At 41.6% G+C, this 27,142-nt stretch overlaps 1 protein-coding gene across 2 annotated transcripts in view; it reads left to right on the top strand.

The window, feature by feature from the left end:
- DNAH5 (dynein axonemal heavy chain 5) overlaps nucleotides 1-27,142 on the top strand; it is a 202,374-nt gene that overhangs the window by 82,547 nt on the left and 92,685 nt on the right. For both annotated transcript variants that reach the window (XM_087721975.1, XM_087721976.1), the window contains exons 36-45: nucleotides 15-193; nucleotides 1,371-1,558; nucleotides 1,923-2,117; nucleotides 4,171-4,305; nucleotides 8,001-8,108; nucleotides 9,833-9,986; nucleotides 13,144-13,290; nucleotides 15,799-16,040; nucleotides 17,120-17,296; nucleotides 24,473-24,677. In XM_087721975.1, coding sequence (XP_087578101.1) covers nucleotides 15-193; nucleotides 1,371-1,558; nucleotides 1,923-2,117; nucleotides 4,171-4,305; nucleotides 8,001-8,108; nucleotides 9,833-9,986; nucleotides 13,144-13,290; nucleotides 15,799-16,040; nucleotides 17,120-17,296; nucleotides 24,473-24,677 — 1,730 coding nt within the window. The remainder of the gene's footprint in view (nucleotides 1-14; nucleotides 194-1,370; nucleotides 1,559-1,922; nucleotides 2,118-4,170; nucleotides 4,306-8,000; nucleotides 8,109-9,832; nucleotides 9,987-13,143; nucleotides 13,291-15,798; nucleotides 16,041-17,119; nucleotides 17,297-24,472; nucleotides 24,678-27,142) is intronic.

The raw sequence follows: 27,142 nt of genomic DNA, 5'->3' as shown, positions 1-27,142 counted from the left end.
TTGTTTCCTTGTAGGTGTTACATCACTTTGGCTCAAGCATTAGGGATGAGCATGGGAGGAGCCCCGGCAGGTCCTGCAGGGACTGGCAAAACAGAAACAACGAAAGATATGGGAAGGTGCCTTGGAAAATACGTTGTGGTTTTCAATTGTTCTGACCAGATGGATTTTCGAGGTCTGGGAAGAATTTTCAAAGGTCAGGATATATTTTTTATTATGGAAAGTGACATTTTTGTAACAATCAGTATTGTACCAATAATGGGCGAACAGCATGTGTCAATTTTTGGATATGAATGAAAATGAGAGTATGTTGATTCTAGATTGGCCTGAAAATCCTGGGGCAGGAAGGGAAGGGGCACAAATGTCTCACAATATTTGCTTTCCAAAGTGCACGTGTTCAAAACCAATGCTCCAAAGATAGGACAAGTAGGACATGCTTATTACCAAGCGTGACCCGACAAATGCGCGCACGACAAAAGCGCGCCGACAAAACCGCAGCGAGAAAACCGCGACGTCATAAATGCGCCCACAACAACGCGCTGACAAAACCGTGCCCACAAAAGCGTGATTTCAGTTAAGGTAAGGGTTACGTTCAGGGTTAGGTTTAGGGATTTCAGTTAAAGTAAGGGTTAGGTTTAGGGTTAGGTTGAGGGTTAGGTTGAGGGTTAGGTTTAGGGTTAGGTTTAGGTTTAGGGTTAGGTTTAGGATTAGCTTTAGGGTTAGGTTTAGGGTTAGGGTTAGGGTTAGGTTTAGGGTTAGGTTTAGAGTTAGGTTTAGGGTTAGGTTTAGGTTTAGGGTTAGGGTTAGGTTTAGAACTTGAGGAAATTACTTGTTTGTTGAAGGTGCGCTTTTGTCGGCGCACTGTTGTTGGCGCGCTTCTGTGCTCATTCGTCGGCGCGATTTAGAACTTGCGGTTTTCTCACCGCAGTTTTGTCAGTCGCGCTGTTGTCGAGCACGCATTTGTCAGCGAACCATTACCAAGTGTGTCTATTGTGCTTAATTGCATCCATTTCAGATGAATCGCAGCTAATCATCTTATATAAGAGGTTCGTACTAAGTAATAAAGCACAGGAATGGCTAAAAGCAAAGTTAAAAAAAAAATACAAGACTCTAAAGGGAAAAGGGGAAAAATGTTATCTAGTTCAACAGTTTGCCCAGAATGACAAGTCATTTGCTCCTTTCTGGCACCTTGATTTTAATCCTTTTATCTGATAGAAGTAAGCACATTTTAAATATCATAAATTCAGCTCTAGCCTTCTCTGAACTTGCTTTAACTTCTTTTTTCTTTATCAAACACTGTGATTTGATGTCTAATTATGCAAAAGGAGCGCAGGGCTGACTCCTTTTAATATTAACCTTTCCTCTGATTTAAGGGCTTGCTCAGTCTGGATCCTGGGGCTGCTTTGATGAATTTAACCGCATTGATTTGCCAGTGCTGTCTGTGGCCGCCCAGCAAATCGCGATTGTTTTGACTTGTAAGAAAGAGCGCAAGAAGAACTTCATTTTCACCGATGGCGATAATGTAGAAATGAATCCTGAATTTGGCCTTTTTTTGACAATGGTGAGTACTCCAAATGCAGTGGTTTACCAACATCACATATGAAATAAGGGGAAAAGTTAAGACTTTTCTAGAACTTTCAGCTCTGACCTAAAATACAGGTTATCCTTAAGTTATGACGGTTCAGTTAGCGACAATTCAAAGTTCTGACACCATCCTCAAAAGTATTTATAATCCAGACCCAAAGTTACTAATGTTTTAGCACCACAGCAGTTGTTCCATTCTTATGACCGATCACCAGTGGTGGGATTCAGCCGGTTCGCACCTATTCGGGAGATGCAAAGTAGAACCTGTAAAATCCTGAACATTATGTCTGGAGTCTAATTGTATGTTAATAATGCTATGTTTAATGCTATGTTTAAATTAGAATCCTGGGTATGCTGGTCGTCAAGAGTTGCCCGAAAACCTGAAAATCAACTTCCGCTCAGTGGCAATGATGGTTCCTGATCGCCAGATCATCATCCGTGTCAAATTGGCTAGTTGTGGCTTCATTGATAACATTGTGCTTGCAAGGAAGTTCTTCACTCTGTATAAACTCTGTGAGGAACAATTGTCTAAGCAGGTGGGAGAAATGACCTTTGATGAATAATTCTGTTCTGCAAATAGCCCAAACAACAAGCAGGAAGTAAGAATTTAAATGCCGTAGAGGCCAGCAGCTATTGAGATGAAGTTCTTAGGAATGATAATGTTACAGAGGAACCTTAAGACTCATTTTGGAGGTCAAGGAATAGCTCATCAAAAGTGTATTTGTTTTTTTTTACAGACGCGTAGCAATTTTAACAGTCTAAATAACAAAAAACTAGGTAGTAATTCAGTGGTGGGATTCAGCCAGTTCGCATCTATTCGGGAGAACCAGCTGGTAACTTTCTAAGTAGTTCAGAGAATCGATTGTTGGAAGAAATCTCCTTTTGTTTTTTTTCCACTTTACAGGGCTAATCCTGTAAGGAAGGCAGGAAGGAAACATTCTGGTGTTGTTTCTAGCCTAATCTTTATTGCCCTGCTTACAGAAACTGCCTCTCCGGTTAACTCTTATTACATTATAACAGCTAAGGCGAAGTGCCCATCGACTTGAGTGACCTTGAGTTGGCCACGCCCACCCAGTCACATGACCACCGAGCCCCACCTACCGAGATAATCATTAGGGCAGAGAACCGGTGGTTAAATTATTTGAATCCCACCACTGTAGTAATTCCTCAAAGCATTCCTTTGGAATTTAAGTTTAAATACGACTTCTTTGCAAGGTGCATCAAAGCCAAAGAGGGAAAAAACACTGTTTCCTTGGATAATATTTTTTTCAAAGAACTGCATTAATTTTAATATCATACCAAACAATATTTAATGAATGTTTTGTTAACTGAGAAAGGGCAACATCTCTCCTGGCTTATGATTGATTATGTATATCAAATTAGTGTTGACTTTTTAGTGACTTAGTGATCTCGCCGCAATCTGCCCTCTTCAGGTTGCCCAACTTTGCATCCATCACTGTTGTAATTAACTCCAGCCAACTTACTACTGGTTGTCCTCTTTCCTCCTAGTATTGGACTATGCCCTTGAACAAACATACTGTATTGTGGCGAAATAAATGAAAATTAATTATTTTTCTCTAGAAAACTAATTCCTTTTTTAAAAAGGGAATACTTTATTTGTTACTTTTGTATTTTTATTGAAGCGTTGATACACTTTATCAGCCTTTTAAAAAAAGAGAGACCTGTTTTTCATTTACTCTTTCTTTCTTCCTTCCTTCCTTCCTTCCTTCCTTCCTTCCTTCCTTCCTTCCTTCCTTCCTTCCTTCCTTCCTTCCTTTCTTTCTTTTTGATAACATTTACATTGGAAAATAGAACAGATAATTTGGTTTCCCAAGTATTTGAAACTAGTGTGATAAGACCAGTTTTGTACATGGAATGGGTTTTATCTTTTCTCTGTTTATAGCAATAGCAGTTAGATTTATATACTGCTTCATAGAGCTTTCAGCCCTCTCTAAGCGGTTTACAGAGTCAGCATATTGCCCCCAACAACAATCCGGGTCCTCATTTTACCCACCTCGGAAGGATGGAAGGCTGAGTCAACCTTGAGCCGGTGAGATTTGAACAGCCGAACTGCAGAACTGCAGTCAGCTGAAGTAGCCTGCAGTGCTGCATTTAACCACTGCACCACCTCGGCTCTTGAACCAAAGTCTCCATAGGTCCCTAGTATTTCAGTATTAAGATAGGCGATTGTGTACACTTTTTAAATCACTATTTACAAGTAACCAGGAGAGGATAGTACTAGTCATGGAGAATAATATCAGTTTCCTGTTGATTCAACAATTCTATTTCAATCAACAATCTTTATTTTAACAGTGTTACAAATGCATACACCTCCACATTTGTTCTACATATTAGTGTTGCTAGTTGTGGAAAATATTTTTGTTCTACTGCACGTTTATATTACGTCACATTATCGGCAAGATAATTTACTGTTATTGATTACAGTTCATTTTATCATTTTCAGTAGCTGGTCTTCAACTAAGCAATGTCCTTATTTCTAAGCCAATAGGTATTGGAGCCCAGAATGTCTGTTGCCTCCTTGCTTTAATTTTGTTCCTTTATATCTAGAACCTTTTGTCTTATTTGTAGGTACATTATGACTTTGGTCTGAGAAATATATTGTCAGTATTACGGACCTTGGGGGCAGCCAAAAGATCAAACCCCAGTGACACCGAATCCACGATTGTCATGCGTGTCTTGAGAGATATGAATCTTTCTAAATTGGTAAGCATGAATTTAGATATTTCTCTCTTGGGTTCATTTGGATGGTATTCATTGGTTGCCGTTCAAATATTGATTTAGGATGCTCTTTTGCCTTTTCTTAGGCTGGCTTCTGACTCAGGTATCTGTTCTGACCCCCCTCCACTGTCCAGTAATGAAAGCCGAGACAAGCATAAATGAGAATGTTTTTTAATAGCAAGTCCAGACTCTTGGTGGCTGAAAGCCAAATAAACAAATAGGTAAGGACTTTGGCAGCAAGTCCGACAAACCTTGGCAGCAATGCAAACAAACTCTGGCAGCAATCCAGCCTGCCAAGTTCATTTCTCGTTAGTCCCTAACGTTGACTTCTGCAAGAAGGGCGTGGCACAAGCAGTCTCTTTTATAGTCTGGGAGAGGAGCTTAATGACCATCAGCTGAGCGTAATTACCTCCTGTAATTACGTAGTTGTTCTTGACGCCGAGTAGCCCTTCGACGGCATGCATCCCGGAACAACTCACAGTTGGATTCTGGATCACTCTCCCTTGTCTCCTCCCCACTGATCCAAGGTTCAGGTGCCACCTGGTGGCCAACCAGTCTCTCTGCGCCCTCTTCGGAGTTGGAACCCTGTCCAGGGTCCTTCACATCCTCCAGGGCCGACTCATAGGGCTCCTCGCTGTCGGAGACTGGTGGCAGCTCCAACGGCTCCTGCCAGGCCACAATAGGTATCTATATATTAATTAGGTGTCAGAAATCTGTAAGCAAAACTAGAAGCTTATTTAGACCATTAGAGTGACAAGGGGAGAATAAGCAAATATATTCAATCACAGATTTTTAAGCCTAGATCCCAAAATAAGCAGAGATCTGAGGTGGCGCAGTGGTTAGGGTGCAGCACTGCAGGCCACTTCAGCTGACTGTTATCTGCAGTTCGGCGGTTCTAATCTCACCGGCTCAAGGTTGACTCAGCCTTCCATCCTTCCGAGGTGGGTGAAATGAGGACCCAGACTGTGGGGGCAATATGCTGACTCTGTAAACCGCTTAGAGAGGGCTGAAAGCCCTATGAAGCGGTATATAAGTCAAACTGCTATTGCTATTGCTAGAGATGATAATTTATCAAATTTGTAAGCTGACCAATTCCCAGAGACCGGATGGACTAGAGAAGGATAGAAGTGCAGCCAAAAAGGAAAATGGGGAGTCTTGAATTGTGATTGGAGAAATAAATGGTGATGAAGGTACGAAAAAAACACCTCTCAGTAACCAAAGTACACTAGTCACTACCCACATTATTTGTGTGTGCGTGTCAAAGGCAAAACTACGCTTAAACTTCCAATTTAATAAGGCAGGCATGTTTTGGAACACTGACATTATCCCATACTTGGAGGTTTCCAATCCAACACTGCTTTTACTTTTCCTGGATCCATTTCTACTCCTTCGTTGGCGATACGATACCCCAGGTAATCTAGTGAGGTCTTCTGGAATTCACACTTCGACAATTTTGCGTACAGCTTGGCAGCTGGAAGTTGTTTTTTTTTTCATACTGCATTCAAGGTTCGCAGATCTACACAGAGGCGAACCTTGAATGCAGTAGTGTGTGTGTGTGTGTGTGTGTGTGTGTGTGTGTATTTATGATTTATAATGCTGTCCACACAGAATTACAAACTTGAGTCCTTTTTTGGGATCATAATGGGCCAGATGAATATGATACTTGATTTTGAAATTACTGGCCAGGCAATGTCAAGGGATGAGTTGCTTATGGCCATGAGCTATAGGTTGCTGTTCTGACCCCCCTCGTCCCACACCAACACACACTCCAAGCCAAAGATAAGTTACGGCATTTAATTAACAGACAGACAGGTCCTTGGCAGCCAACCGGCACAGACAAGCTTGGGCAGCAATCCAGCACAGATAAGCCGTGGCAGCAATCCAGCCTACCAAGCTCACAATCTCCAATATTAATTCCTGCGTTGACTTCTGCAAAAGGGGTGTGTTCACAAGCATTCCTTTTATAGTCTGGAGAGGAGCCTAATGACCACCAGCTGAGTGCAATTACCTCCTGTAACTGCACAACTGTTCCTTAGGCCTATTAGCTCTCCGGTGCCGGGCATCCAGGAACAACTCACTGCTGGCATCCGGATCACACTCCCTTGGCTCCTCCCCACTGGTCCAAGGCTCAGGCACCTCCTGGTGGCCAACCAGCCTCTCTGCGCCCTGCTCGGAGTCGGAACCCTGTCCAGGGTCCTCCACATCCTCCAGAGCTGACTCATAGGGTCCCCCGCTGTCGGAGTCTGGTGGCAGTCCAATGGCTCCTGCTGGGCCACAACAGGTTGCCAAACCCTGAATTAGAACACTGATGGTGAACTTGATGGCTCTTGATACTCCCATTTTGGACAAACAATAAAAAAATCGACTTGGGTTTGTGGGAGATGAAAGAAGAGTGGTACAAGGAAATAAGGCTTATGTTGGTTTGAAAAAGCTGTGTTTTTCAAAAGTGATGGAGGACATAGGATTTGAGGAGCCCACGCCCAGAACCTTGACACTAAGGAAAATGTTTTCATTATTAAATAACCCAACTATGGAATGCCCCATAGCTGGATTCATTAAGATTCATTCCTACAAGATCTGTCTCTGTCAACAGAATGTATGAATGACCTTGGGGGAAGGAGATGCTGCCTAGGAAACAAGGCAAGAGAGGCAGGAACCCCCAGTGGCTTAACAGTCAGAGGAAGAAATGTAGGAAAGATGGATCAAGTAGTTAAAAGTGGAGGCAGGAACTTTGTGCCTTCAGAGTTGCGAGATTCTGTTAATGTGTTCTGACAAGAAAATAGAATTACTTCATCTTGTCTCGTTTGCCTGGGAGGGCTGACAGTCATTTATGTTCAGCCCAGATATTTCTAGTTTGCAAATTTGTTTTCCTGCTGTATTTCACCGTCGTTTTAATAGTCTGCCAAAATCCATTGGCTTTGTGCTTATTTTGGGGGCAGAACAATACTATATACTGAACTTCCAAATGGGTGACTGAATGAATGAATGATTATTATTTTTTTTCATATTTCGAGGGTTGAGTGGAGAAATCAGTCAGAATATTATAGGCTACAAATTTTCTTTTCAAGACAATTCCTTTGTCATTCTACTGTAACATACAGCAGATTACTCCCTATCTTCTGTTGCTCCAAACGCTGATTTAAATCCTTGTTTTGATTGAGAGCTAGCATTTTCTCTGGTTCCCCGATTTTGTCTTTTGGCATTATTTAGTGTTTTCTTACCCTAACTTTCTATAAACCACCTTGTTTGTCAGCTGTTATTTTTCCTCCCTTTCCTTGCAAATAGTTTCTGAAACATAATTTTTCACACACAGCGTACCTGCCTCTCCGGAAGTTGATGGGTCTGAAACCAATTACCTTTCATTTTCCACTCTTTCTGAATACATTTTTTTCAGATGTTAACGTTTTTTTCACCAACTTCTGGACCCTTGTAAATTCTTATCATTTGTTCCTTTAACAATTCCTACCTTGATAATGTTTCAGTTTTATTTGCTCTGCCCTTTCTCTGACCCAGATGTGTAAAATGTGCATTATTCTTACCAGCAACTCAGTAGAAATATATTTAGATTAGTGAAGTGTTGTTTTTCTGTATAGTATAAAATTGTGAATTTGGTACTAGGTACTTACGTTAAATATTACCTGATAGAAAGCACTAATTTTCCTATCACTTTTTCTTGCCAGATAGATGAAGATGAACCCTTATTTTTGAGTTTGATAGAAGATCTTTTCCCAAGTATACAACTTGACAAGGCAGGATATCCAGAGCTAGAAGCTGCCATCAGCAAACAGGTACCATTTATAAACATTTATATACCTGTATTTTTTTCTCTAAAAACATCTCATATTGGTATTTTTTTTATAGCGCCGAGGTGGTGCAGTGGTTAAATGCAGCACTGCAGGCTACTTCAGCTGACTGCAGTTCTGCAGTTCGGCTGTTTCAAATCTCACCGGCTCAGGGTTGACTCAGCCTTCCATCCTTCCGAGGTGGGTAAAATGAGGACCCGGATTGTTGGGGGCAAGAGGCTGACTTAGAGAGGGCTGTAAAGGCTTTGTGAAGCGGCATATAAGTCTAAATGGTATTGCTGCTCCTTCCTTCCTTCCTTCCTTCCTTCCTTCCTTCCTTCCTTCCTTCCTTCCTTCCTTCCTTCCTTCTTCTTAAAGGTTGATTGAGCCTTCCATCATTCCAAGGTCAGTAAAATGAGCACCCAGATTGATATGCCACTTCACAGTGTTTTGAAGCCCTCTCTAAGCGGTTTACAGAGTCAGCCTATTGCCGAGGTGGCGCAGTGGTTAAATGCAGCACTGCAGGCTACTTCAGCTGACTGCAGTTCTGCAGTTCGGCTGTTCAAATCTCACCGGCTCAGGGTTGACTCAGCCTTCCATCCTTCCGAAGTGGGTAAAATGAGGACCCCGATTGTTGTTGGGGGCAATATGCTGACTCTGTAAACCGCTTAGGTATATACCACTGAAAGCCCTATGAAGCGGTATATAAGTCTAACTGCTATTGCTATTGCTATTGCTATTTTTTTTGTTTTCCCTTAGCATAACATATTCTTAGCTATCTATCTTGTTTTGTGATGAAGGCATGGTTTGTAATTAAAGGCACAATCCTACCTTGAATTCTATGAGCTAAGAAACAATTCAGTTTGGCAGAAATTCATAGGATAGCAGATATGTGCTAGTACAACTTAGATGTAAAGATATCCTGGCAGGAATATCTAAAATGAATTGGCTGTAGATAGCACAGAAACAGAACCTTTACTACATGTTAAAATTAGTCCAAGTAATAGTAAAAGGTGCGATTTTACATCCAATATTATTATTTTTTTTACTGGCATAAATGGAGACATGCTTTATTTTTAACTGGTCAACATATTAGTCCTATTGAACAAATTACATCACTTCTGCCCCAGTGCCAATATGTTCACCTAAACCTATCCTCTCTGCATACTTCCTAATGCAGACATGTTCAAAGGGAAGATCTGGAAGGAATTTCTATTCATGTGAGCAGGAGTTTCTTCATATTCTGATAAAGCAGTGTATCCCAAACCTTGGCCAATTGAAGGTGAGTGGACTTCAACTCCCAGGATTCTCTACAATGGCTTGCACTGGCTGTGGAATTCTGGGAGCTGAAGTCACAATGCCTGGAAATTGCCAAGTTGAGAAGGGCTGTAATAAAGCAAGGGTACCATTTATAAACATTTATATACCTGTATAGAGCCGAGGTGGCACAGTGGTTAAATGCAGCACTGCAGGCTACTTCAGCTGACTGCAGTTCAGCAGTTCGGCTGTTCAAATCTCACCGGCTCAAGGTTGACTTAGCCTTCCATCCTTCCGAGGTGGGTAAAATGAGGATTGTTGTTGGGGGCAATACGCTGACTCTGTAAACTGCTTAGAGAGGGCTGAAAGCCCTATGAAGCGGTATATAAGTCTAACTATTGATATTGATATTGGTAAACTCCAGGGCAGGGATTCTATGTAAATAAAGTAATTAATGTTGTGATTTTTGACAGGTTGAAGAGGCTGGCTTAATTAATCACCCACCTTGGAGGCTGAAAATTATCCAGCTTTTTGAAACGCAACGAGTAAGACATGGCATGATGGCTCTAGGTCCTAGTGGAGCAGGAAAAACAACATGCATTCACACACTGATGAAATCCATGACAGGTCTGGAAAACTGATCCGGGGATAAGTAAAAAAAATAAATAATCTGTTTTGCCTTTTGGTAAAATAAATTAGTAGTCAGAGGAAGCTTTTTAAAGACTACATAGTATGTGTGTGTGTGTATATATATATATGTGTGACCTTTCTCCCATATTTGGGCATATATATATAGTTTTACCCAAATGGTTATGTGATTATTTCTGAAAAGATTAGTATTCTTTGTTTTTTAGCCATTGTGATGTTCTTGAAATTGTTTGAGAACCCAGTTACACAGACAACAGCAGAATTTAAGCTGTTGTTTAAATTTTGCTTAACGCTGGGCGTTAAAATTCTGTTTAACGCTATTCTAAGAAGTCTAAACCGAGAATATATGTGTTGCTTGTTCAACATCACAATAAACGGCACCTTACGAAACCTGTCAATAGACATTTTTCTACTTTTCTACAGTTTGTTTTTAGGTACACAACATTTTTCAATGACTTCTTTCTCCAAGGCCCTTATAATGCTAGAATATTGCCACAAAACTAAATTGTCTAAATTATTGTTATGGGCCAAAGACAGTGAGCATAGTTATTATAACCAAATTCTTTGTGTGATCCCTGCCAATGTTCTAATGAAAATATTTTTTTTAAAAGTCTGCAGAGGGAAAAATATATATATACAAATTATTGCTGAGTGGTAGTGTGAGGTCAGCCTGACCATGAAGTGAGTTTCATTGCAAAGCTGTTTCATTAGCACGATGCCACGGAGGACACAAAATGAGAAAAAATTTGCCCTCTTTGCTATCTCTATCCTTGGTCCAGTGGTGGGATTCAAATAATTTAACAGCCGGTTCTCTGCCCTAATGACCATCTGGGTAGGTGGGGCTCGGTGGTCATGTGACTGGGTGGGCATGGCCAACTCAAGGTCACTCATGTCGATGGGCGCTTCGCCTTAGCTGTTACAATGTAACAAGGGTTAACCGGAGAGGCAGTTTCTGTAAGCAGGTCAATAAAGATTAGGCTAGAAACAACACCAGAATGTTTCCTTCCTGCCTTCCTTACAGGATTAGCCCTGTAAAGTGGGAAAAAACAATAGGAGATTTCTTCCAGCAATCGGTTCTCTGAACTACTTAGAAAGTTACCAACTGGTTCTCCCGAATAGGTGCGAACTGGCTGAATCCCACCACTGCCTTGGTCTAATCAAATAAGCTGCATTTAAACTGGGTTCATCTGTCTCGGTCATCCAGAAGTAATTTCTCAAATCACTTGCACTTATTTTACGTATATGTATTGAATTGTTAATTGGCTGTTATAAAGATAGGGTTAAAGAAATTTATTTCAGTAATAATTCCAAAGCTTTTTTTTAAAAAAATGTAAAAGTACGATCAAGGCATAGGAATATACAAAATGCAACACCCAAAGATAGGGCCATTTTTCTCCAAGAATGCTTTTAGCCAACCATCTTGGGGATGATCCATAAATTTTTGGGAAGTATATCTGGAACAGTAAGTGGTTCCTGGTGCATTGGCAATCGGACGCTGAAAGAGGTGTATTATGATTAATCCTGGGTTTTGCACACCCTGAGTTCAGCAGTCAGGTGAGATTTCAAAATGAGAAACACAATGAACATTTGCTGGGAAAAAGAAAGGCCATTTGGCTGTTTAGGGAATGACTGCTAAAGCAAAGGAAGATTTCTTTTTTCTCTTCCCTGAACGATCATATATCAGAATAGACAGGCTTTTGATTTAATACTATTTTAGCAACAGTTTAAATCCTTCCCTCTTCAATTATTTGTTGAAACAGTTCCCCCCACTCCCCCCAGCTTCTAACTCTCTCCTTCCCCTCTTAAAACATACCAGCCATGGGGAGAAGTAGACCACTGGTGTCAAAGCTTTGTATCCCCCCATAGATTGTAGTGACTTCATTGCTGGCTTCACAGTGCCAAGGGTTCAGCTAACAGTTCTGCGCGCTAGCTGAGCATCTGACTTCAAAGCCTGCCATCCTGTGCGCCATCTAAGCGAGATAATAGATTTTAAGGTATTTACTTGTAGAAAGGTTACGCAGCGTTTCAGATTGAAAGGGATAAGGATACTTTGGAGCACGTGCAGCACCTTTTGCTAACTTCTTAAACCAAATGTGTCCTTTCCTGGAATTGTATCATAGCTGCGGGCAATGGACCAGCCAATCCCAGGAAATGACAAAACTGCTTTAATCAGTTGCTAACAGATGCAGCAAGAATGGCCCACATGCTTCAAACTATTATTCCCTTCAAATCCAAAGAGCTAGCCAGTGTTAATTGGTAATAGCTACCACCTAATGGGTCTTTTGCTGCACAAAATCTGTAAATGTAGATCTAAAGCTATTTTTTTAAAAAAACCAATTTAATTGCAGTGAAGTTTGCTAGAGGTAATATTATGGTGAGGAGCGGACAGCAAGTCTCCCTTGCTTAAAATGAACAAAGAAGAGATTAACTGTGGTGGATGCCTACATGTGTACAATGCCTGAAGCAGTTTCATACTTTTTTCTAAAATAATATTCAACATGAAAATGTATATGTTCATAAAAGTCCTGCAAATGTGTATAAATGACAATGCTTATTTAACATGCTTTATTAACTTCAAGAACCTCTAAGTGAAACAAGTTGCAAAGCACAAATCATTCCTTATATTGATCACCCAATGCGAATTGTGTATTTAAAGAACAAAAGTAAAACAGTTTTATCTTAGATATTATTGGACTATTAATGCATGGCATTTGTATCGATGAAAGAAAAATGTAAATTGCAATCTCATATTACCTGGAAATCTAAGATTGAAGAAAAAAAAATTCAACAAGTAGCATGTTAAAATTTTGAGGATTCCTTTATTTTCAGTTTGCGTTCTCCCCTTCTTAAGATGGCTGAAAATAAATGAACACTATTCAGTTAAGTTCCCAATATACTATGTTCAGTTCCCAATATACTATGAATAATTTTAACATTGCAACCCCACAAAATGTTTTTGCACCATCAAATTCAAAGAACTAAAATCCGCCTGTTGACAGAATGCTATACTAGTGGAGCAAAAGCACAAAATGTTTTTGCACTATCAAATTCAAAGAACTAAAATCCGCCTCTTGACAGAATGCTATACTAGTGGAGCAATGGTTTCAAATGGATCTTCCCTTTGTGGCATGTACAGATTGTGGCCAACCCCACCGTGAAATGAGAATGAATCCAAAGGCCATTACTGCACCTCAGATGTTTGGACGCCTTGATGTTGCAACCAATGACTGGACAGATGGGATATTCTCCACTCTTTGGAGGAAAACTTTAAAGGCCAAGAAGGGTACTCTATTATAATTGCTAGAGTTATATTTGATTATTCCTTTCGTAGGAAAAACATCCTAAAATCCAGTTATTCCCATCATTTCTCTCCTGTGTTATAATATTAATCGAGCCCTCCTAGTCTGAAAGTTGAGGAGGCTCATGGGAGCATATTATGGAGGAGAAGTTGCAATAGCAGTCAGGGTTGAGTTTGGAGCACAGGTTACTCGCTTTGTCTCTCCCGATGTTACTATAAATAAAGTCGTTTCATGAGCCGAGGTGGCGCAGTGGTTAGGGTGCAGTACTGCAGGCCACTTCAGCTGACTGCTATCTGCAGTTCGGCGGTTCTAATCTCACGGGCTCAAGGTTGACTCAGCCTTCCATCCTTCCGAGGTGGGTGAAATGAGGACCCAGACTGTGGGGGGCGATATGCTGACTCTGTAAACCGCTTAGAGAGGGCTGAAAGCCCTATGAAGCAGTATATAAGTCTAACTGCTATTGCTATTGCTATAATTGGTAATGGCTGAGAATGCTGAAAATTGTACTTCAAAGCTATCAGCAGACCACATAGTTGGATTGTTGCGAGGAAAATGACCTGCTGATCTGGGAAGTACACCCCTATTCCAGTTGGTTGCTGTATTTATCTGATTATTACAATAATGTGACCCTCTTGTTTTAGATTCCTGAACTGCCAATAAATGGGCAGAAGAAAAATAGAATTCTTAAATTCATGGCTAAGCCTCAAGTCTTTGTAACAAGACTAGGCAACATTTTCAGCCGCATAGGCTACAAGCAACATGGGATGGGATAAGATGGGATGGGATGGAAGAGAAGAGAAGAGAGAGAAAAGAGGAGAAGAGAATCTGAAAGGGGCCTTGGAGGTCCTAGCCCTCCTGCTTAAGAAGGAAACCCTATGCCATTTCAGATAGGCAGCTGTCCAGTCTCTTCTTCAAAACCTCCAGTGATAAAGCATAACTTCTGAAGGCCAGCTGTTCTACTGGTTAATTATCCTCACTGTTAGGAAGTTTCTCCTTAATTCCAGGTTCTTCTCTCCTTGATTAGTTCCCATCCATTGTTTCTTGCCTTGCATTCTGGTACTTTGGAAAATAAGTTGACCCTCCCCTCTTATTTGTGGCAGCCCCTCAAATACTGGGATACGGCTATCATGTCACCCCTAGTCCTTCCCTTTAGTCTTAGCTTTAATCTCCAGGCCTTGAATTATCTTAGTTGCTCTTCTCTGCATTCCTCCCACCCCCAAGTTTAAACATCTTTTTTTTTAATTAGCAACCTTAGCCTGCTCACTACGTGTGGATATTTTTTGTCCCCGCAGACTAGGAAAGAGGGTGCAAAAGAATCAGTTCTTATCAAAATTGCTGAATGGCAGCTTTGATAGATGGGGAAAAAGAATAGGATGACTCTTCATTGCTTAGGTGTCACCTGTCAAGGGTTTTCCATGTAAAATAAAAATGTCAAGTACCTTGTTAGTAATGTTTCCCCAGCATATTACTTGCTTTGAGAAATCTATTCCTACTAAATAGAATCTATTACTGTTAAAATAGAATACTCCTTTTGTGCTTTTCGGAATTGCTAGAGAGAGCCAGCGAAAGAAATGATATAAATGAGACTTTTCTGCATTTAGGTTTAGGTTTAGTTTTATTTATATGCCGCCCTATTCCCAGCGGGACTCAGGGCGGCGCACAAACCCAAGGCGGGAAAGGGAACAAAAAACTACAAATACAAGCATTTAGAAACAACCAACAGCCACACAAATCGAGAGGGGAAGGGAACTCATCGACCCCAGGCCTGCCGACACAGCCAGGTTTTAACAGCTTTTCAGAAGGCCTGGAGAGAGGTGAGGGTACGAATCTCTGCGGGGAGTTCGTTCCAAAGGGCCGGAGCTGCCACAGAGAAGGCCCTCCCCCGGGTGGTAGCCAGATGGCATTGGCTAGCATTCACTTCTGCAAGTTTAGATTGATAGATAGTAGAAATACACCGAAGGGAGGAGCAGAGGGAAAGAAGAAAGAGGGGTAGAGAGGGTGGGAGAGAGGATCGGAAGGAGGGTGAGATGGAAGGGAGGGAGTGTATTGGGAGAAAGGAGTGATAGAGGGGGAGGGGAAGTAGGAGAGGGGAATGTTGGAGGGGAGAAAGGAAAGTTGGAGGGGGGTGAAAGAAAGGGTGTATGGAGGGTTGAAGTGGTATATTGGGTTTGTATTTTGGGGAGTATTTTTGACAAAGATGGCTGTGTTTATTGCTCAACGTTATATGGCCCCGGTCATGCACAGTATATATGTGACTGTATGAAATGAAAATGAAAATAAAACATATTTGAGAGAGACTTCTGCAAGTTTAAGTAGGAACTTGTCTAAGATCATCCACTGATCTTCAGAACCACTTGAGAAGCTGACCATAAATATCACACAGCAAATTAATCTTTCTTGTTTCTGCTTTTTAATCATGTTCCTGATGAGGAAAATGATTGTATCCCAAAACGATCTCTTTACAAGAAATGTTTTCTCCCCGTTGGGTATAGGGGAACACATCTGGATTGTCCTCGATGGCCCTGTTGATGCCATTTGGATTGAAAATCTGAACTCGGTGCTTGATGATAACAAAACATTGACCCTGGCTAATGGAGATCGGATCCCCATGGCACCAAACTGTAAAATTGTTTTTGAGCCTCATAATATTGACAACGCTTCTCCGGCAACAGTGTCAAGGAACGGCATGGTATTTATGAGCTCATCTGTTCTCAACTGGAGCCCTGTTCTTGAGGTATATTTGCTTTCACGAGTTCAAACCGTATCGTGCATCGCTTTCAGACTGTTCAAAATTAGATTATGAATGCAATTATAGAAAAATCTGTAACATCCTCTGAATAGACATATAGCTTTCTAATAAATTGGTGTATGCACTTCCACAGCCATGACTTTCAGGGGTTTAGCTACTAAGTACCAATAATGTCAACTACTAACCGCCTTAACATTTAACATTACAGCTATAATGTTCTAAGTAAAGTCATTATCAACTCTGGTACAAGATTCTTCTATAGGAATATGATCACCATATCCGTATGTTGGTGACCTCTAAGGTGAATTACAGTAACATGCTATACAACTGATTATTCTTAATCAGTTAGGGATACTAGTGTTTGTAGTATTTCCCAATTCAAAGTACTGTTGATCAATTTTGAAGTCTTAAAAGATTGTGTTTCAGATTTTCAGTCTGGTGCCATTGTCTCTTCCTAGAAGGGCGACTGTACTAATGAGGTTAGATCAGGTTCTTGAGCTACTGGGAACTCATTTTATCTGTGGTCTGACATTCAATCCGGTTTAGTTGCTATGAAGAGTGTGACAGGATCATCTAGTCATCTTCTTCTGAGTCGCTGTCACTAAAGAGTTCGGGTGGCATGTAAAATATTATCTCATGTTGACTTCCTCCCCACATCCAGCAGAGCTGGCTGGAGAATTCTGGGAGTTGAAGTCCACAAGTCTTAAAGTTGCCAAGTTTGGGAATCACTGATTTACTGTGTTCCAACTTAGATTACCATTGACATTTTTTTTAGTATTTGATGGTTTTATTAAATGTTTTCCAATATAAAAATTGCATCTGATAAGGCTAATCTTCATCATCGTATTATCACCTGTCTGGGAAGCAGATAAGATAAAACATTTGCCTCAAGTATAGACAATTATTTTCCTGCCCAAATGAAATGTTTTGAGGGAAAAAAAGTATTTTTTCTCTAGAAAATAAAAAAAAACAAGAGGATTGAAACTAAACTCTAGTTGTTCGATCTGGTAAATTTGAATAACAATTTCAAAAGTCTGATGGTGATTTGCTTTCAATTATGACAGGGTTTTCTGAAGAAGCGTTCCCCACAGGAAGCAGATATTTTGCGCCAACTGTACACCGCATCCTTTCCTGAGCTTTACCGGTTTAGTATTCAGTCCTTGGAATACAAGATTGAGATGCTAGAAGCCTTTGTGATCATGCAAAGCATTAATATGCTTCGGGGCCTTATTCCCTGCAAGGTAATCATTTATGTTGCTCAGACAGATTAATGATGATGATGGTGGTGGTCAGAGGTGGGTTCCTACCAATTTGCACCAGTTCGGTAGAACCGGTTCGTCAAATCTACCGAACCAGTTAGAAGAGGTTCCACCAGTGGACCCGGAAAGCAGGCCACACCTACAGAAGAGGTTCCAAAATTTTTTTGAAACCCACCACTGACAGACAGACAGACACACACGCACACACACACACAGATTCACAGAGAGAGAGAGAATAGGAGAAAGAGAAAGAAAGGAAGAAAGAAAGAAATAAATAAAAGAAAAAAGAAAGAAAAAGTGAGAGAGAGATGAAAGAAGAAAAGGAAAAAGGGACAGAGAGAGAAAAGGGAGAGAGAGAGAGAGAGAGAGAGAGAGAGAGAACACATGGCCGTCAAGCCACTCCCACCAGGTCACATGGCCGTCAAGCCACTCCCACCAGGTCACATGGCCAGCAAGCCACTCCCACAAAGGACCAGAACTTTAATCAGTTTCACACTGAAGGCTTTTATTGCGATAAATATGCTCATTGGTAGGAAAATGAATTTATTATTGTTGCATTTGCAGTTGCTGTCCAATGCAGAGGCTAAAATAGAGCTGTCTGTAATCAATACTTATGTATCATGCTTGTTTATATAACCTGTTTTTATGCTGCATAGTTGCTGCTTCAATCTTTCTCTCTTTTTTAAAATTTTTTTACCAAGTTTTACTTTTCAATCAATAGCCAAGACATTTTGTACCTGATTTTCTTTTAGCAATCTCTCTCTCTCTCTCTCTCTCTCCCTCCCTCCCTCCCTCCCTCTCTATCTCTCTCCGCAGACACACACACACACACACACACACACACAATTAAAAGATTTATATTTCCAATTGATTCCTTTTTATAGTGTGTTTATTTTGAAGTCTTCAGTAGTTTTTCTTTACAAATTTCTACCGATAAATATTACTTACTGTGCATGTTAAAATCATTCAAGAAGTGTTTTTCTTCTTTCAACGTTTTTTTTACTTGGAGCAAATCTCTCCCAGTGGCACAATAGAGTTTGTCAACATTGCTTCTTGGGTGAAAAGCATGATTCATAGTCATTAATTTTCTTGTTTCCCTATGAAGAATGTCTAATTGAGCTTGTGCCTAATCAATTTTACCTGTAATATATTGAATTGTTGGAACAGTCCGAGTGTTTATGACTTTAATTATGTTCCTACATTTAATTTTCTTCTCAAAAGTCCTTTGATTAATTTTCTATGAGAGCCAGTACTCTTTTTTTAAGTGGCTCTTGTTAATATGCCAAGTGTTCCTATTAATACTTCATATTTGTATTCTTCTTGTGACACCATTTATTTTTATTTGAAATCCACCAACTACAGGACGAAGGTGTGTTTATTGTTGGCTATGGACTGTAATAGATTTTTCTGGTATGGATTTATGGATGGATGATTTTTTGATTTTCCAGTCTAGGGCTGAGAGTGACCCATCCAGAATTCGATACCTTAGGGCAGTGTTTCTCAACCTTGGCAACTTAAAGATGTCCGGACTTCAACTCCCAGAATTCCACAGCCAGCAAGTTGCCAAGGTTGAGAAACACTGCCTTAGGGTGAACCAATACATGATACTAGCTTTTAGACAGAGAGCTAACTTAACAACATCATATCCATAGATAAATCTGGGGTTTACCATGGCTGCAATGCCCAGCCTCCCCTCCTTAATCAAGTTTCAAGTTTATTCAGATTTGTATGCCGCTCACTCCCAGGGGACTCTGGGCGGCTCACAACAGACAAGAAACATTTAAATTTAAAAATAGAATAAAATAAAAAATACAGTATTAAAATTCACATCACCCATTCCATCTAAGCGGGACTGGATCTCAATCAACAGCCCCAGGCCTGCCGGAAGAGCCAGGTCTTAACGGCTTTACGGAAGGCCGGGAGAGTGGTAAGGGTCCGGATCTCTGCAGGTAGATCGTTCCACAGGGCCGGCGCAGCAACAGAGAAGGCCCTCCCCCAGGGAATCGCCAGCCGGCACCCGGAGGAGGCCCAACCTGTGTGATCTTGTTGGTCGTTGGGAAGTAAATAGCAATAGCAATAGCAGTTAGACTTATATACCGCTTCATAGGGCTTTCAGCCCTCTCTAAGCGGTTTACAGAGTCAGCATATCGCCCCCAACAACAATCTGGGTCCTCATTTCACCCACCTCGGAAGGATGGAAGGCTGAGTCAACCCTGAGCCAGTGAGATTTGAACCGCCGAACTGCAGAACTGCAGTCAGCTGAAGTAGCCTGCAGTGCTGCATTTAACCACTGCGCCACCTCGGCTCTATGGTAGGAGGCGGTCTCTCAGGTAGCCAGGTCCTAAACCATGAAGGGCTTTAAAAGTAACAACTAGCACCTTGAAGCATGTCCGGAGACCAATAGGAAGCCAGTGCAGCTCGCGGAGGATAGGTGCAATATGGGTGTATCTAGATACACCCCATATCGCTCGCGCGGCTGCGTTCTGGACCAGCTGTAGTCTTCGAATGCTCTTCAGGGGCAGCCCCATGTAGAGCGTGTTACAGTAACAGTAATCAAGGAAGTAAAGACCCTTGAAACTTAGCATTTCAAAAGGAACTTTTCATTGAAAAAGGAGTGATAGCAGGGCAAAACAAAGCAGGATCTGGGGTCCTTAAGGCAATACAATAAGAATAAAGGAAAATAGAGCCCCTCCCAACAGTCCGATGTGGATTCAGCCAATCCGCAGTTGTGAAGATGTTATAGCAACGGACACTCTGAGAAAGCAATAAGGAGACTTTCTCAGAGTTGTTTCCTGAGCGATGCAATCCACATGGCCCTCCCTCCCATCACATTCCCCAAAAAGTAGGAAAATGGCAGGCTTATTAGGTGCCAGGCTAATAGTTATAAAGTAATTAATTACGTGGTATAAGATATATTCATGGGGCTGCCCCTGAAAAGTGTTTGGAGACTACAACTGGTCCAGAATGCAGCCGTGCGAGCGATATCGGGTGTACCAAGATACACTCATGTTACACCTATCCTCCGCGAGCTGCACTGGCTTCCTATCGGTCTCCTAACGCGATTCAAGGTGCTGGTTATTACCTTTAAAGCCCTACATGGCCTAGCACCCAGATATCTGCGAGACCGCCTTCTGCCGCATACCTCCCAACGGCCGATAAGATCGCACAGGGTGGGCCTTCTCCAAGTGCCGTCAGCCAGACAATGTCAGCTGGTGGCTCCCCGGGGGAGGGCCTTCTCTGTAGCTGCTCCGACCCTATGGAATGAACTACCCCCAGAGATCCGGACCCTGCCCACTCTCATGGCCTTCCGAAAGGCTACCAAAACCTGGCTATTCCGGCAGTCCTGGGGCTGTTGACCTCATGACTGAGGTCCAGCCCCGATTAGATTGAGTGCATGACGTGGTTTTTAATCTGTTTTTCTCTATTTTTAAATTTTTATTTTTTTTAGAAATGTATTTCTGTACACCGCCCGGAGTCCTGCGGGATTGGGCGGCCTATAAATTTATTAAATACTTAAATACTTAAATATATAGGAAAGAAAGAGAATAAAGTATAAAGGAAATATAGGGCCTCCGTCTTCCCCTGAAGAATGGCAGATTCACGGATCTGACAGTGGCAATGCATATTAAAAGCAATATAATGGATTACATGAAATAATACGTTTAGTTCATTCCTGTTATTGAATCAGTTATCTCATTACATTCAACCTGCATGTATAACAAAATGAAGTTATATTTGTTGGCCAAATTTGGGATTAAAGAGGGGAGAAGTGCCATTAGTTTTAGAATAAATATAGCATCAGAATGTTTTCATTCACGATGGTATGGCACAGTGGTGGGTTTCCAAAATTGTTCGAACCTACTCTGTGGGTGTGGCCTCCTTTGTGGGGGTGGCTTGCTACCCATGTGACCAGATGGGAGTGGCTTGCCACCCATGTGACCAGATGGGAGTGGCTTGCCACCCATGTGACCGGATATGAAATTATGAATTAGTACTTAGGTCGGTCCAAGTAGCTATTCAGAAACTCTGGCATTGAAGCATGCAAGTCTTAAAGCTGTCAAGTTACAAGATCCTTGCACCCCTAACCCTTTAGAAAAAAAAACTAGGGGTCTTCAAACCTGACAGCTTTAAGACTTGTGGACTTCAACTCCCAGAATTCCTCCTCCAGTCACGTTGGCTCAGGAACTCTGGCATTGAAGCATGCAAGTCTTAAAGCTGTCAAGTTACAAGATCCTTGCACCCCTAACCCTTTAGCAGTGGTGGGTTTAAAAATTTTTGGAACCTCTTCTGTAGGTGTGGCCTGCTTTCCGGGTTCACTGGTGGAACCTCTTCTAACCGGTCCGGTAGATTTGACGAACCGGTTCTACCCAATAGGTGCGAACTGATAGGAACCCACCTCTGGTATGGCAGCAAATGCTTCTGTTCAGCATGAAATCATGGTGATGCAGGCATCTACAAAATCATCAGTTATCAGGTGAAATCTCCTTATCTTGCTAATACAGTGCTAATGCCTGATGGAATTCATGACACTTCATTCATCAATTATCTTTGCTCTCATCAGCCTAAAGCCTGTCATTGGGCTCATGATTATGATGATTTATTGCTGCATTGCATTAGCACATAGTTCTATGAAAAAGTCTGAAATCTATGTTTTTCTCCAGAATAATGAGCATACAGTATGCTCTTGTGGAATAGTTTCATGGACTGTAAGAGTAACTTAAGAATTACTGCATGCATAATTACATTATTGGAATATCTTCCAAGAACATTGATGTTGAAAGTAATTGTAAATTCATTTACGTCTATGACTTGGTATTTTTATTTCAAGACTACAACTACAGCATCTCCTTATTAAAAAGAAAGTCTGAAGGTGAAAGTTTTGCTGAGCTAATTATAATTGCTTGCCTTTACATACTATTCTTCCAAACCCATATAATTATCTCATATAATGAATCTTTTCTATACATAAGGAGTTAATTGTAGTTTTTAAGATGGTATTGTGACCTCTAGGCTGGAGTACTGCAATGTGCTCTACATGGGGCTGCCCTTGAAGAGTATTTGGCGACTTCAGCTAGTCCAGAATGCGGCCGCGCGAGCGATTGTGGGTGTACCTCGATACACCCACGTTACATCTATCCTCCGCGAGCTGCACTGGCTTCCAATCGGTCTCCGGATAAGCTTCAAGGTGCTAGTTGTCACCTACAAAGCCCTTCATGGTATTGGATCTGGGTACTTGAGAGACCGCCTACTGCCAATCACCTCCACTCGACCAATAAGATCCCATAGATTAGGCCTCCTCCGAATTCCATCAGCCGGTCAATGTCAACTGGCAACTACCCGGAGGAGAGCCTTCTCTGTGGCAGCTCCGACCCTATGGAACGAACTCCCCATGGAGATTCGTACCCTCACCACCCTCCAGACCTTCCGCATAGCCCTTAAAACCTGGCTGTCCCGAATAGTATGAATGTTGTGCTTTTAATGATGTATTGTCTTATATGTAACTTGGTTTGTCCTCTCCTCCCCCTGAACTGTGAGCCGCCCTGAGTCCCCCCAGGGAAAAGGGCGGCATACAAATAAAGTATCTTATCTTATCTTATCTTATTAGAAATAACAGTTCCCAAACTGTGACAGCTTGTACTGTTTTCAGGCCCCTGAAATAATTGTGATCAGTTATGACAGTATGATTGATCAAAATACATCGCAAAAATATTTTCTGGCATCCTGCCAGAGGTGGGTTGCTCCAGGTTCGGCCTGGATCAGGCGAACCGCTAGTAGCAGCGGAGGGAGGCTCCGCCCACCTGCCTGGACGCTTCTGCGCATGCGCGTGAGCATGTGCCTGACTTGGTAGTAAAAAAAATTGGCAACCCACCACTGCATCCTGCATAGCATAAAGCACAAAATATTTAAGTTGATTTTCAAAATTTCAGTAAAACACAGATCCAATAAAAGAATTTGATCAGCTTTGATCTTGCTGTTAATGGATCTTGTTTTATCATGGTTCTTTCTTACCATGGTTGGCAGATAAAACTCTCTGAAATAGAATAGCATTTATAATTTACAAAAATTAATGATGTCCTTATTGCAAGGAGACCATAATATAGGAAATCCTGGTTGGAGCTTTCAGAAAAGGTGCCTTTAGACTATGATACAGCTGTGCTGCTTCTCATATTTGGTGCACCACATCCTATTACTTCTTCTACCAAACAATTTCTTACTTGTTGTCCATCAGAAATATTACATTTTATGCATTCTTTTCTAGTGCCTGATCTCATGTGAAACTATAAATCATTAACCATGTAATCTGTTTCCCCCCCCCCCCAGCAATAAAGTTTTTCTAGAAAGATGTTTGAGATTAAAGTGGTGTCAAAAAGGCATGGTATTAATGTGTAAAATCCAAAGAAAGTTTCACTTTAAAGTTTTTATTTTGCAATTAAAGATTTCTCCGTACAATTGAATTTTAAAAGAATAAAAAAGCTAATAAAACTTAAAATTAGCCTCATCTTACATTGGCTGAATCAATTGATATACATTATGCTCTTAAGTTACAAAATACGAATAACATATTGCCTCTACACAAGCAGATGTTATTAATGTATTTTTTAAGCTTCTGATATCTACTGTATCTTACATGTTGAATCTTGACAACGGTTCACCCACAAAAGGGCGAATGACAAAAGCGCGCCTGACTAAACCGCGGTGACAAAACCATGAGTTCTAAAGCGCGGCGACGAAAGAGCGCTGAAGCGCGCCGACAACAGCGCGCCGACAGAAGCGTGCTGTAACCCTAACCCTAAACCTAACTCTAAACCTAACCCTAAACCTAACCCTAAACCTAAACCAAAACCTAAACCTAAACCTAACCCTTACCTTAACTTAAATCGCGCTTCTGTCAGCGTGCTGTTGTCGGCGCGTTGATGACATCGTGGTTTTAGCGCTGCAGTTTTATCCGCGCGCTTTTGTCATGCACGCATTTGTCGGGTCACGCTTGACAACGGCATTCATATTAGGGTGTAGTGTGGTTCAGTCTTCTCTTCACTGAATGTTATCTGCTACTTAGAAAAATATACCAACTGTCCAATCCTTGAAAAAGTATGTTTTCTAAATGTTTCTGAATTCAGAATAACTCAGTGATTGAAATCCTCGTGTTTCTTTACTTAGGACCAAGGGGTGGAAATCACTGCAGAATACCTGGAAAGATTGTACATATTCTCCCTGATGTGGAGTGTCGGAGCATTGCTGGAATTGGAAGACCGTTGGAAGTTGGAGCACTGGCTTCGTAGTCATGAAACTATAAACCTTGATCTTCCTAATATTCCAGAAGGAAGTGAAGACACGATGTTCGATTACTATGTTACCAATGATGGTTTGTGAACTCTCAAAAAGTTGCTATGGCTTATTGTCAAAAAAAGGTCTAGATTATATAATGCAGCTAGATCACACCTCATAATTTGAGATCTTCCACTGCAGTTTATTCAATAATGATTTCATTTCTTAAAGTAGAGAAGCTTCAGCATTTAAAACATCTACTGTACATCTACCTTCAGTTACTCCAAACCAGAGGTGGGATTCAGCAGATTCTGACCAGTTCTAGAGAACCGGTAGCGGAAATTTTGAGTAGTTCGGAGAACCGGCAAATACCACCTCTGGCTGGCCCCACCCCCATCTATTCTCTGCCTCCCAAGTCCCAGCTGATTGGGAGGGAAAGGGGATTTTGCAGTATTTTTCCCCTGGAGTGGGGAAGGAATGGAGATTTTACAGTATCCTTCCCCTGCCATGCCCACCAAGCCATACCCACAAAACCGGTAGTAAAAATGTTTGAATCCCACCACTGCTCCAAACGCACAGAAGCTTATGAAAGGAGCAGTAGAGATTATGTAATTGCTGTTTCCTATCCTCTTCATAACCTTCTGCTGATAGAAGACCAGAGGTGGGTTCCTACCAGTTCGTACCTATTCGGTAGAACCGGTTCATCAAATCTACCGAACCGGTTAGAAGAGGTTCCACCAGTGGACCCGGAAAGCAGGCCACACCTACAGAAGAGGTTCCAAAATTTTTTGAAACCCACCACTGCTAAAGGGTTAGGGGTGCAAGGATCTTGTAACTTGGCAGCTTTAAGACTTGCATGCTTCATTGCCAGAGTTCCTGAGCCAACGTGACTGGAGGAGGAATTCTGGGAGTTGAAGTCCACAAGTCTTAAAGCTGTCAGGTTTGAAGACCCCTAGTTTTTTTCTAAAGGGTTAGGGGTGCGAGCATCTTGTAACTTGAGAGCTTTAAGACTTGCATGCTTCAATGCCAGAGTTTCTGAATAGCTACTTGGACCGACCTAAGTACATAACGTAATTTCATATCCAGTCACATGGGCAGCAAGCCACTCCCATCTGGTCACATGGGTGGCAAGCCACTCCCACAAAGGAGGCCACACCCACAGAGTAGGTTCCAACAATTTTTGAAACCCACCACTGTAGGTGACACACATGACAGCTAAAACTGGTACAAGGAGAATGTCTACACACTCCATCTCTCCAGCTGTCCAGTGTTAATAGTCCTCTGTGCTGAGACCTGATGACTGTTGACTGAGATTGTGGGGACGTTAATGTGAATGCCTCCCTCTTCCTCTCTACGTGTAAAGCTTATGCAATTCCACATAAGCCAGCGTCAATCATTTTAAGTTCTATTTCATTTGCCCTATGTTTTGCTAAGTTAGTTCTAAATTGCTGAGATACAAAGCATCTTTGACCTACTGTTGGGTAAACGGCAAGGCTATATTTCCTAGGGGCTTTTGTTTTTAATAAACTCATTTTCTACAGCTGAACTTCACTGGCTTGGTGGAAAATAAATATATATCCAGAAATCCAGGATTCTGACAGTGATGGCAGTGATAACTTCTCAGAAAGTAATAAGAAAGAATGAATAGGCCTTCCTGTTGCTTTGTCCTGCTGCTTCGGATTGGAACACAGACGAGCGTCCAGCAAACATCTAAATAGAGTTGCTGTTTTCTGCGAGTCCTAAGGGGTCAAGGACTGCTGTTTTGGTTTGTTTTACACGAGAGAGAAAGGAATTATTTAAATACACGCTAAAGTGGCAAAAACGTGCTCCCGCTGCAATCAGCTGTGATAGGAAAGACCAGATTTAATAAGCAACGTTCATTAAATGTTGCTTTGGCAGAGAGGCAAATGAATATGCTGTGCAACTTGTGCTACAAGATGCAGGGATGTGCAGTCAGGGGAGGCAGAGCCTCACCACTGTCATCATAAAAAGAAAAAAAAAATGTAAAAGGAAAAAGGCTGAGCTAGTTGCTGCCAGAATCACCATGGATGACTCTGCTTAGTGCTTAACTGTTTAAAAAAGCCTCTAAAATAGTGCCCTCTACAGGAGACGGCAGGAGAACGACGTGCATTATCTAGTCTGACTTTTTATGATCACTCAAGCAGAGTTAAGCAAGGGTTGAAAACTGAAAAATTCCTGACGTAAATGAGGCACATCGTTCTCCTGCCTCCTCCTGTAGAAGGCCGACTTAACTTGGTTGCATTTCCATTGGTTCCCATTCCAATGGTTACATTTTGAACAGTGTTGGGTTTCAAAAAATGTTCGAACCTACTCTGTGGGTGTGGCCTCCTTTGTGGGAGTGGCTTGCCACCCATGTGACCGGTGGGAGTGGCTTGCCGCCCACATGACTGGATATGAAGATGCCGATGACACTTGTCAGAACCACCTTAAATTACCTCACACACAGCACTGGCCTGCATAAGAATAGGATGTAAACTTGTTTTTTAAAAGGCATCTTTGGTTTGCGTTAAAACAACTTCAACACACACAATGTTCTGATTG

Source organism: Thamnophis sirtalis, unplaced genomic scaffold, assembly GCF_051295495.1.
Source record: "Thamnophis sirtalis isolate CommonGarterSnake01/CBP01778 unplaced genomic scaffold, rThaSir2_p1.2 scaffold_8, whole genome shotgun sequence".
NCBI lineage: Eukaryota > Metazoa > Chordata > Lepidosauria > Squamata > Natricidae > Thamnophis > Thamnophis sirtalis.
The sequence above is the reverse complement of the archived record's forward strand: the minus strand, read 5'-3'. Positions and strand labels throughout refer to the sequence as shown.